Genomic DNA, 12886 nt, shown 5'->3' on the forward strand with positions numbered 1-12886 from the left:
TCATGGCTTACACTTTTTGCATCGCATTTAAGCAACCATTACCTAATGCAAGGTCATAAAGATTTTCTACTAGGTTTTCTTTTAGAAGTTTTATAATTGTAGATTTTGTATTTAGGTCTGTAATCCATTTTGAGTAATTTGTTATACATTGTTAAGTATGGTTTGAGGTTTGTTTATTTTTTTGCACATGGATATCCAATCACTCTAGCACAATTTGCTAAATAGACTATTCTTTCTCCATTGAATTAGTATCACGTCTCATTGAAAGTTAATTGACCTTGTATTTGAAGGTGAACTGTTTTCATACTATTGTTTCATAGTGACTATGAAGACAAAAAATGTGAACTTTCAACTTTAAAAAACATCACTTTTGCTCTTCTAGTTATATTGTTTTACCATATAAATTTTAGAATCAGTTTGTCAACTTCTACAAAAAATTCAGCTGGAACTCTGATTGAGATTGCATTGAATTTATAAATCAATATGGGAAAAATTGACCTTCTAACATATTGAGTACATATACCAACCCATGAATATATTTCTCCATTTTTTAGGTTTTATTTGATGTTTGTTCAATACTTTGTAATTTTCTTCATAAAATCTTGTACATATTTCCTCAGGTTTATACCTAAGTATTTCATAACTTTTGGTGCTATTGTAAATGGTACTGTTATTTTAATTTCAATTTCAATAATTCATTGCTAGTATATAGAAATACAATAATTTGTATTTTGGCCTTGTATCTGGGACATTGCTGAATTTATACAGTAGCTTTTGCAATTTTTGGAGATTCCTATGTAGACAGTCATATTGTCTGCAAATAGTTTTATTTCTCCCTTTGCTTTTTCCAGTCTTTAGAAACTCCAGTACAATATTTAATAGAAATAGTGAAAATAAATATTATTGCCTTGATCTCAATATTGTATGAGACCATTAAGTATGATACTAGTGGAAAGTTTTTGGAGATTCTCTTTATAAGGTTAAGGAAGTTCGTTTTAATTGCTGGTTTTCACATTATTTTAAAAAAAACATGAATGAATGTTGAGGTTTGTCAAACATTCTGCATCTATTGAGATGGTAAAGTTTTTTCTCTTTAGTCTTTTGATATGGTCTTTTAAATGACATTAATTCATTTTTAAATATTGAACTAACATTGCACTTTTGGGATAAACTTCTCATGTTCATGATGTATTATCCTTTTTTACATATTGCAGGATTGAATTTGCCATTGTTTCTTGAGGATATTTTCATCTATTTTTATGACAGATATTTTTCTTTAGTTTCCTTTTGTTTTTTTTTTGTTTGGTATCTGGGCACTGTAAAATGAATAAATATGTTGTTTATTCTTGATTCAAAAAATTAATTTCTTCATTTTATGAGCTTAAAAGCACTTTCATATCTCTTATAATCCTGTTACTGCATATCTATTACATAAAAATTAAAATACTACAAATTGTATGATGTTAAAAGCTATTCACAAATAAAACCTTCTGAAATAAATTATTTGTCTAAGATTTTTTTATATCAGTAGAGGAAACTTTAATATTGAAAACTAATTTCGTATATATTCAAGTTGTATTAATTTTTTTATCATAGTGTTCTGACTTTTTTGATAAATGTACATTTAAGTTTTATAATGTCAATCAACATTATTAGATAAACTAATTGGTGGCAGTTGGTAAGGGATATTTGATGAAACACACCTTACCTTAGGTGGAAAGTTGGGCTAGAATGATTTTTTTGTAATGTCAGTGGTCTTTTCTTATTTGAGGTCATATTGAGATCCTATTTATTTAGGTAACACCTTCCCATTCAGGATTGAATTACTCGTTCCTTGATTTGGATCCAAAAATATAAATGAATGTGAGTGCTATTTTTGTTCCGTAATATAGATTTTTTGTTCATTAATATATATTATTTTTGTGTGTATGTGTATACATACATACATACATACATACGTTCATCTGATGTACCATCAATACTGATACATATGAAGATGGAGTGTATGATAAAACTGAAGTGTCTCTTTAGACATAAACTAACACATTCTAAGAAATCCATTGGGAGCTACAGGCACCATTCCATTGGCACTAATGTAATGGAACCTATTTTCCCAACACCCAATAGTTTCATCACCACAGTCTGGTGTGTAGTTTGTTCTTTTTTCCCCCTACCCAGGAAAGTTCAGAAAGAGAAATCACATAAATAAAAGTGTTTATGAAGTATGTAATAATTACTGTGTATATATTAAAGTGAGGTATTTGCTTTTTGGAATTTAAGAATTGTTTTTCTTCTTTATGATACACTAACGTATATATTTCATTTTAGGTTTCCTCAAGAACTGAACATGGGAAAAATAAGTGCCGAAATCATGTGGACCCTTTTCGCTCAAGATATGAAATATGCACTGGAAGGTAATTACAAATATCTATTCTTATCAGCACACACGTTTTAGTTAAATCATGATTTTGTATTCTCGGTTTTAAATGTAATGAATTGATGCATTAAAACATTGACTGTTTCATAAGGTAGTTCTATTTTTAATTTTTTGAGGTGCTTCCATACTGATTTCCATAGTGGTTGCAACAATTTACAATCCAACCAACAGTGTGCATGGGTTTCCTTTTCTCCACATCCTCACCAGCACTTGTTTGCTGCTTTATTGATGACAGCCATTCTGACAGGTGTGAGGTGATATCTCCTTGTGGTTTTGATTTGCATTTCCCTGATGACTAGTGACCTTGAGCATATTTTCATATATCTACTGGCCATCTGTATGTCCTCTTTTGAGAAATGTCTATTCAGATCCTCTGCTTATTTTTTTAATCAGACTGTTTTTTTGGTGTTAAGTTGTATGAGTTCTTTGTGTATTTTCTATATTAATTCCTTGGCGGATGTATTATCACCACACACACAAAAAAATTGTTGTGAACAGTTTAGTTCTCAAACTTATTTCCACACTGTAGAAAGATAAATTTCTCAAAGTATTTAAAAGCCATAAGAAGTGCAGACATTTTTAATCAAGTGGTCTAAGTCACAGGATCAAAGTGAATAGTTTGCTTATAGGACAATGCTCAGATGCAGGACTGCTTTATGGCAGTTCCGTTAGTAAAGCGGACCATATTGAGAGGGTGGAAGAGTAGTATCAGTCCAGATATTTCTCTGCATGGACGTGGAAATGGTATCCACAGCTAGGCAGGTTAAAATATGGCCAGAGGTTGCACAAGCACAGTGACGGCATGGCAATTCACCAAAAAACTCACTTTCAATAAATGTAAATCATACAATCTAAAACAAGGGAAACAGAGCTCTCAGTTTTAAAATTCTGTAAATATTCTGTGAGCACTAAATTATGTTTAAGGATGGAGACAAAATTATAAAGCAGCCTAGTGTTCCTGTCCTCTAGGAACTTACAGTCTAGTGGAAAATTGTCTTGTACTTATTCAATAAATACATACATTGAGCCCTTACATGTCGAATGCCCCTGACTGCATTCAGTATGGAAGACACAACGGTGAACAAGATAAGACAGCCATGGTCCCTGACCCCAACAAGACTATGGAGAGTAGCTAGTACATGTGTGCAGACAATGGCAGTGGGGACTGGTTATGGCTGATGATGATAGGGTATCTGGAGAAGAAGCACCTAAATCAGAGTTCAGACAGCAGGGCAAGGGAGGCTTTCTGGAGGAATCTCCTCTGAGCAAGTGTTAATCGTGACAAAGACCTAAAGTGTAAGTAGGACTTAGTTTGGGGAAGAGATAAGCAAGAAACATCTCTGTCTTATCCTCGTAGAGGACAAAGCATTGGCGATTAGAGTAGCGTAAGGTGTGAATTCAAGAATAAAGAACTTACCAGGCCCAATGAGCAAGAAGTAGCAAGGAGTGAGGTGGGAGAAGTTCGCAGGGACCAGTATGCAGGGCCTTGTGGCCTGTGGTGAGGGGTATGACTCTCTAAGAGACACAAGGGGCCATAAAGGGATTTCATCAGGGACATGATTTTCAGATTAGCAACTCAGAAAAAGCATTTTGACTGCAATATGAAAAACAGATTAATAGGGTAAGACCGATTCAGAGTTTGTGCTTATCGTACTACTATTTTTTAGCATTGCTAAAACGTAAGCTTGCTGTGAGAGGACACAGAAGGAACATACAGAACTTTTCTTATTTGGAGGAAAAAAAAGGGTATTCAATAGATTATAATACCTCCTTTTTGGTAAAGTCTGGGTCTTCCACCCTACAAATACAGAGGTTTACCTAATCCTTAAGATTATACCAGAACTGCTCAGAAATACAAACTCCTTATTCTGTAATGAAGCTTTCCTTCTCTATTGTATTAATCAGTCCTGCTTTCTCTACCTCTACTTCTTACCAACCACATCCTTTTATGCCACTGTGTTCCGATTGTCTCTTTGGAATTCAACAAGTCTCTCAACTCGAACAGGAAACTCCAGTCCACTAGGCAAATAAGTTTCTTCAGATAGCATTTACTCCCCTAGTCCTATCCCTTACATGCCCCTCCTTGAATGTCTAAAAGGCATATCAAACTTTATAGGATCAATATAGAATTCTGAATCTCACCTTTCAAAACCCACTTCTTCCCCTCTGTTCCCTATTGCAATTATTGGCACCACTATTCATGCAGTACTTAAGTCAAACATGTAGGGTTATGGATTCTGGTATTTTCCTCGGCACACTAAATGTATTCCAGCCTCCCCGCTTTTCACCAAGTGGTCTACTGCCTGGGCTTCTCTTCCCACCAATTTTCTCAATCAGCTGTGTCGGGTTCAGCTGAATGTCACCTCCTCAGGATCTAAAGTCACCCCAGGAAGAACCTTATTTTAATCCTGTGCATAGCAACCAATTACTACCTTTTCTTTGTTTGTGTATTTATGCTTGTTCAATTGTGTATTTCTTATCTCTCCTCGCCACAATGCAAAATTTTGTCTGTGATTTTTACCAACATGTCTATATTGCCTAGAACGTTACCTAGAAAATAGAAGCTACTCAGTAACTATTTGTTGAATATGGACTTTACCAGGTAATTCCAACTCAATGGAGTAGTGAAAAGGGCAGTAGTGGAGGAGATTTCCACTGTGATCTTATGCTGTGTGTTGTTGGGAAACTTCCAAGAGGTCTACAGTTTTGTGTCTCATTGTTCTCACCTGTAAATTGAAAGGCTCACATTGGATCAGGGGGCTGAGCAATGGGCAGGGAAACTCCTGCTCACACTTCCGAGGGACTTGATTATCTGGAACCATTCCAAGGTGACCCTGCTCATCGGTGCACATCTTGTTTGAGCAGGGCCTGTAACTGTGCTTACAAAGTAACGTTTGTGCAATTATTGGGTGTTTTATGTTACCTTTACCCATAAAAAGAAGGCTTAATCTAAGATATGTAACTGCAATACTTATATTTAGAAATGTAATGCTCAAAAATTTAATATTTGTTTGAAAGAACAATGAAATTAGGAATGCTACGAGTAAAGCATCTGTAACTTTGATTAGATGCTTATTCATTAGAGGTTAACAAGTTTGTGCCATCACAGTATCTCAAAGTGCTGAGACTGTATCATCAAAAATCAGGTCCAAGATCAATGGTAATTAATAATTTTGCGATTATCTTAGCCTTTTTGGAGACTCCTCCTTAACAAGAATTTTTTTTTTAATTTGTTTGGCTTTTTTAATAGCAGCTTTATTGAGATTTAGTTCACATACCATACAATTCACCAACTTAAAATGTACAATTCACTAGTTGTTCCATTGGTACATTCAAACACATTTTCAGAAAGGGATGATGGATACAGTAAGGTGGTAACTAGGATTGCAATTTATGGTTTATGCGTCTTCTTCTTTTGTACTTGTCATCTTTGTATTCACTGAACCTTAATAGAAATTCAATATGTGCTTGTTTGTTTGAATCGAATTGCAAATGTGACAACCCAATACAGAGAACCTTGGAGATAAGGTCAGAATACTTTCCAATTTTAAACTGAACATTTGTAGATTACAGGCTGGGAGGCAGCAAGAGATCTGAGTCTGGGAAACGTAATTGCAGAAAACGTCTCTTATGAGCTGCACAACTTTGGGCAATTAATGCATAACCTCTCCAAACTTTAGTTTTCTATAAAATAAAAAAAGGATGAGTTCCCTGGTTGGTGTGAGGATCACATGACACCTTAAATGTACTTTGCACACTCTTCAGCACTATGCTGATGGGTGAGGATCTGTGTTGTTATTAGGTAAAGGAAGAATGTTCTGCCCGAGTTTCAAAACAATCTCCTGTAAGGGTCATTTAAGGTTTAAACTCCTAGGAGAGTGTTCACAAATGCAGGTGGATCTGTTCACTCTCTCTCCTTGGCTTTCACCATTTCAGTCTAATAGGTGGCTTCAGTAAACATACTGTACCCTTTCTAATATGTGGCATGAATAATAATTATTAGAGAAAATGAAGAGTACTGAGTACTTCACAGAGTAGAGGGCATATCTTAAAAGCATTCCTTTAGCGGGCTCTTTCTCTTATTAACACTAAGGTTCTTACTCTCCCTATTTGCCTTATCGAATGGATAAAATCACTTTGCTGTGCAGTAGTGCTCCAGGCTGCTGACCCAGAAAGACTGTTGTTATTATAGAATTGGGCTACATTGTTCATGTTGTGATTACAGTATCTGAGCCCAACAGGTGAGCAGCCTCTGATGAAGCCAGGTCAACGGAGAAGAGCCAGTTAGCTTTGATGGCCTTGCAAGTGTTTGATGCAGCTCCTTGCTTTACTTCATGAATTCATCATCTGCTACAGAAGAAATAATCTAATTGAAAAAATAAAACAACTTCCCCCCAACTTGACTCAATCGATATGAGCCAACTTATTTTGAGGGACTATAGGAATAAAAAAACAAAAGACTTGTATGAAGTGTTTCATTTTGTAGTGAAATAGAGTTGGTTTTGCCTAATTTTCTGAAGAATTTATTCTAAAGACTTCTAGAGTCTTTACTCTGGCAGATACAAACATGGGCTTTGCAATCATTTAGATCTAGGTTTCAGTTCAGGCTCTGCTAGCTTTCATTTATGTTTAGCTATGACTTGGGACAATTTATTAAATTCATTCAAGGGTCAGTTTCCAGATTGGCAAGCAAGGGACATTGTAAGGAGAGAGACAGACAGATATTGGGGCAGGGAGGAATAGTTTCCTAGCACATAATAAACACTCAACAAATACTAGCCACCTTGCAATCCAGAGGATTATGATTTAGTAAACAAGAACTTGGAGATAGTTGATAATACCACCAAAATGACTAGATGTCTGTAAGTGAAACGGTTCAGTGGGAATTCCAGGTGACTGCAGTTGTATATTTATCTTGGCATCTGCAGAACTTCGCTGCCTGGCAATTCTTAAATCAGCACACTCCTGTTCAGGGCGCTGATGTGTGACATATGTCTGTGTCTTCAATCTCCATTCAGAGCAAACCTTGGTAGGCCACAGGGTAACAGCTGGATGGTGGATTGGGTCCACAAGAATTCAGGTGCTTTCTAATTAATAATTCTGTAAAAGAGTGCCTGGGATTCTTTCAAACACTAGTTCTTACATGGGGGTCTGTGGCTGGGCTTTAAGTCATGTATTGAAATTGCATCCACGTTTGGAGGTAGGCGGAATTGGAGAGGGGTGTCTAGGGCATTTGCCAATACCTCAGATAAATCTTTGAACAGATAAACAATTAAAAATCACTAAAAACAATTTAGTTAAAAATTATTGCTTTACTTAATTAACTTAGGCAGAGGTGGAATTAATTATAATATGCAAAACACGGTCATCATCATGTGATATTAGTAAAGTTTCCCAGATCAGTGCTGCTCAAACTTCAGTGTACACATTAGTCGCCTGGCAATCCTGTTAGATTGTGATTGAGTAGACCCTGGGGGTGGGGGCTAATTGTATTCATTTCTAACAAAATCTGAGATGATGCCCAGGTGGCTGGTTGGTGTATCACACACTTAGCAGCAGCAAGGTTTTAACATCGTTCTTAAAGTAACTTATTCGTTCTGGACTTTGTTTTTATCACCGATCTGTTGTCTGCTGCTTAGTTATCATGTTGGACCTCACCGATAGGTGAAGATTCTTAGACTGCCTTTGTAATTTTTCATCATCTCATCACTCTAACAAGTACAACTGTTGCCATTAACTCTACCCTTAGTTTTCATGCACTATCTTCTCTTGACTTAGGAATTTGGATATTTGCATATCAAATATCTTCAGAAAGTTCTTTACTCTCCTCACATTTATTTTTAGGACCTTCCTCAAAGAAGTATGATCTCTTTCTATTTCCTTTCACCCAAATACAAGTCTCAGGCCACCCTGTGTATTTTAGAACATTGCCTTTGACCTTGTAGCCACAAAGACAATGAGAATGCAAAGGCCTGGTCACATCTCTCCTGATTTTGCTGACTGTCTTGGCTGTGCCAAAAGAACTGACATGTCCCCATGAATTTCTCTAGCTGACTTAGCCTAGTCTCATACTTAACATCTTTCTGGTCTACCTCATACTTTGTCTACCTCAAACTGTTATTTCACACTTGTCAACTTTGTGGTTTACCTGTCAGCAATGTTCTGCCAATTTTCAAGTCTACCCTTACAAATCACTTGGTTATCAGTTTATCTTGATTCTCATTTCCTTGGTAGAAAAGATTGGCTTCTGACTAATTTCTACAATGAGTAAAACTTCCCCAGAAATAACTGATTTCATTCTTCTCCTATTTCCTACTTTCGATCTACCTTAACTTTATTAGAATGACAGAGATTAAATTTATGCCTCTGTATACTGCAAAGACTGTGGATAGGGCAGAGATTGGTAGTACTTTGTAAAGGATCTCTCTGGCCTCCTTTTCTTACAGTAGTAGTTCTCAATCTGTTTGGTATTTTCCCCCTGTTCCACCAGATCTCAGAGGTACAGAAACTCCCATGAGTAAAAAGGGTATTGGTGTTTCTTGACCAAGGAGTGATGGCAAGTGACTTTCTCCCATCTTTTTGAGAATCATCAATATTACTCTTTCTACTTTTCTAGGTATGTAGACCCAATAATTATTTTTACCACATGTTGTGGTTGTAGCAGTTCTAGGAAGTGTTTAATAATAATTATAGATGTAAAAAACAAAACCCTAAATACCTTTCATTTACCCACAGAAACTGTGTGTGTGTGTGTGTGTGTGTGTGTGTGTGTGTGTGTGTGTGTGTGTGTATGCACTCATGCATTTCCATAATAGATGTTGGGTTTACAGTGAAGTACAAGCTATGCTTCCAAGGAAAGTTGTGAAATATCTCTTTCTGTCATATTTTGTTCATCAGTCTCCACCTTCTTTTCTGTAACATCCCACTAATTTATATTAACATATCTTCACACAGAATTACAAGTGTAGATCAATGGATAACAATGGAAACAAAACCAAAACCAGTGGTTACTAATTCTCAGTGCTAATTACTGCAAAAAAAAAATGTTCTATTTATTTAAATTTTCAGTGGCAGGTCACATGAATAAAACCATGAACTGAAATATGATTTCTGGATATATATATATATATATATATATATATATATATATATATATGTACATATGTACATATATATATGTACATATGTACATATATAGATATAAATAGATAGATGATAGATAGATAGATAGATATAGATATATATACTTAAATGAGACTATTCATTGGAGAAATTATGTGTTACATTTTCCCCCACTCTCCCCAAATAAAGGCAAGACGAAATGTATTTACTAGCACATCTTAAGTTTTCCTGATTCACTAGGCCAGTGGTTCTCAAAGTGCGGTTCCCAGACCACAGCATCAGTTATCACCTGGAAAGATGTTAGAAATGCAAATTCTTGGTTCCCACCCCAAAACTGCTGATGTCAATTGGGGCCCAACAAGCTGTTTTTCTAAAGTGACCTCCAGGTGATTCCGAGGCACGCTCAAGTTTGAGAACGACTAATCTAGACAATGTATAGTCAGCACAGTACTTCCAATATTGTTTGAAACAGACAATGAGTTTTGAAACACATTTAAGTATGTCAGAAATATGTGCCTTACAATGAAAGTTAAAATGGAGGAGCTGGTATGGATGCATTAACCATTTAAGAACAAACCAGGAAAGGAATAACATTATGGAAGAAACACAAGTTAAAGAAGCAAATTAATTGTTAAATTAATCATTTTTTAAAAAAAATTATATGTAAAGAGGACAAGAGAAGAAGAATTAAAATAATAATGAAAGAAAAGAAGAAGAGAACTGAAAAATAATTCTCAAGGAAATGAAGGGAGGAAGGGAATGGACTGGGCCAAGTGCATTAGCATGAAACTTAATGGAAGAAGAGTGATGAGGAAGATGTTGATGAGTCAGCCAAGCAGGCATACAATTCCTAGGTTCAGAAGAGTCTATTGAGAACTTAGAGGAAAATGAACTTCCAGTACAAAGAATGGAAAACGTGCTTATTTTGTTTAATCTCCTACTCAAAAGAAAAATAGAAACACATACTGCACTTATGTCAAGTCATTTTCCTTTTTTTTTTTTCTGTCTTGGAGTCAAATACCAATAAGAACATATAAATTTCCTCTAATGTTTACATCTTTCTTTAGCTTTATTATTTTGAATAGAACAAACCTCAGTGCATTTTGAAACAGTTAATGCTTTTTCTTACCATAGTGCTGCCAAATGTAGAAGGGGGATACTAACTAGCTTTACTGTTTTTTAGTTTTATTGATCTTATCAGTGTGACTTTAACTGGGGATTTTTGTAAAACCTTGCATAACAATATTTTCCATATTTAACTGTTCAGCATGTTTTATAGTTTTTTATGGAGTAAAAGTTTTTATTGTTTATAAGTAGGATGGATGGTCTTACTGGAGGCATTCTCAATTATATGACATGAGCTCTATGCAGGAAGGGACCACGTTGACCATATTCAGTTCTTAACATAAGCCTGGCATATGTAGTTGCTCAATAAATAATCGTGGAATGAAAATCCAAGGTGCACTGCACAGTGTGTATGTGAGAGCACACATGTAGGTTAACTATATAATGCAGAATTATTTTTATCTGGATGCAAGCCAGGGATTGCACATTGTGAAAACTATGGTTGTGGTACATTCCATATTGAAGTCCATTATTCATTGTTTAATTGTCTGTATGAGTATTTGGACAACAGCATGGTAAAGTTTCAGTTCATCAAGATGCCTTTCATCAGGTAAGCCTTTGTGATACAGTCCTTAGCCAAAAGCTTTCGAATATGTAACAATCTATTTTACTTTTATGTTAATAAGCACAGCATACAAAACATATGGTGAAACTCTATTTTTTTGCGATAGAGACAAATTTTAGCCATAGACCTGATTTCACAGGCTGGTTAATAAAAATCAGCTGTCAGGATATATAATCAGAAGTCTAAAAACATTCTGTTAAACCCCCCATGGCATTTAAAGGGGAAATAGATATCAGTGAGTGTAAATCTTGAAAACCAGGGCAAGACCAAGGTAGACAGATATATTTCAGCCCTGTCTTCCTCTGCTTGTTCTGCTTTTTTCTTCCTATTTCCTCCCACATCTTCTTTATCATCCTCTTAAACTCTGGGTACACTGATGGCTTTCCAAAGATTGAATACACTAAGGTATTTGGTGTATTCAATACCTTATATCAATATTCAATATCTCTTCCAAAAGATGTAAGATCAAAATAAGGAAGAAAAAGCATTAAATTAAAAATTGGAGGTGTGGGGATTGCAAATAATTCCTGCTACACTAGTGAGCTGGAAGTTGCCAGTGGGCACAAACTCAAAGGAAATAAAATGGAAACTAAAATGAAGCTTATTACCCACTGTTTTTCGCCTTGTAAACATGTTGTTTCTCAGACATTTAGGGGATTCCTGCCTCCCTTCATCTTTACTCTGTAGGAAAGCATCAGCAATAATTCAAATGACCTAAATAAGAAACAAGAACCCCCTTTCACACTTACAGGAAATACATTTCAAGGGGTCCTACTCTCTGGCAGTTCTCTCCCCCTGCCCCATAATTAAGTTGAAACTGTTTTGTATTTCAGGAGTAGACAGAGAGGTTACGTTGTGTGTGTAATTAATCTAGAACATGCTGACTAAAATAGTTGGCTTCTAAATAACAGAGAAGAAAAATAATGCTATTACTTATCTTAACCTTTAACCATCTAACTCACCTTATAATCTATTTCAGTAAAATTAATTAAAATATATTGACCTGAGTAATATACTGTGTTCCTTGGATAGAAATGAACATAACAGAGAGTAGAACATAATTAACTGGTCAGCCACTTTCTCTGTGTCCCCAAATCTGCAACTCAAAAAGTAATTGCATGACTAAAACAGGACTAGCTAATTTAAACTATGGATGTGATCTCACTAATAGTACAAGCAAATCCATTTGTCAAATACACCCCACGTGTGTTCTGAAATTAAGTTCAATGGTTTTTAATGCTGTCTTCCCACCGTAATGAACTTTGGCAAAATCTCGGGTAAATACAAATGATTTTCTCAAAAGCCCAGTGACCTGGTTAATTAGAACCAAGAGATAGAGCATTAGCTATTCAGATATTTTAAATTTTTGCATGGCCAGTATATAATAAGTAACACATAAAAGTCTTCATAGTCATTTTCTCTTTGCCCAAACTTTGGCTCTAACAACAAATTCTAGTTATACCTCACATAATTCTGTTGTTTATTTAGTTTTGATATACAAAACAATGGAAGGTGACAATTCAAGGGCTTAGACAGGCAGCATGGCCATCTGTGTTCCTAAGAAATACTGAGCTTTCTCCCATTTTCCTTTTAAGATTGTATTAGAATTTAAATTCTTTGTTGACTCAGGTCAGGGT

General features: G+C 35.4%; 1 protein-coding gene across 1 annotated transcript in view; it reads left to right on the plus strand.

Moving 5' to 3' along the window:
- Nucleotides 1-12886, plus strand: part of UNC13C (unc-13 homolog C) — a 497972-nt gene that overhangs the window by 334298 nt on the left and 150788 nt on the right. Inside the window, exon 18 of the mRNA XM_081047963.1 lies at nucleotides 2329-2414. Coding sequence (XP_080904089.1) covers nucleotides 2329-2414 — 86 coding nt within the window. The remainder of the gene's footprint in view (nucleotides 1-2328; nucleotides 2415-12886) is intronic.

This window comes from Rhinolophus hipposideros, assembly GCF_964194185.1.
Source record: "Rhinolophus hipposideros genome assembly, chromosome: 5".
NCBI classification, from domain to species: domain Eukaryota; kingdom Metazoa; phylum Chordata; class Mammalia; order Chiroptera; family Rhinolophidae; genus Rhinolophus; species Rhinolophus hipposideros.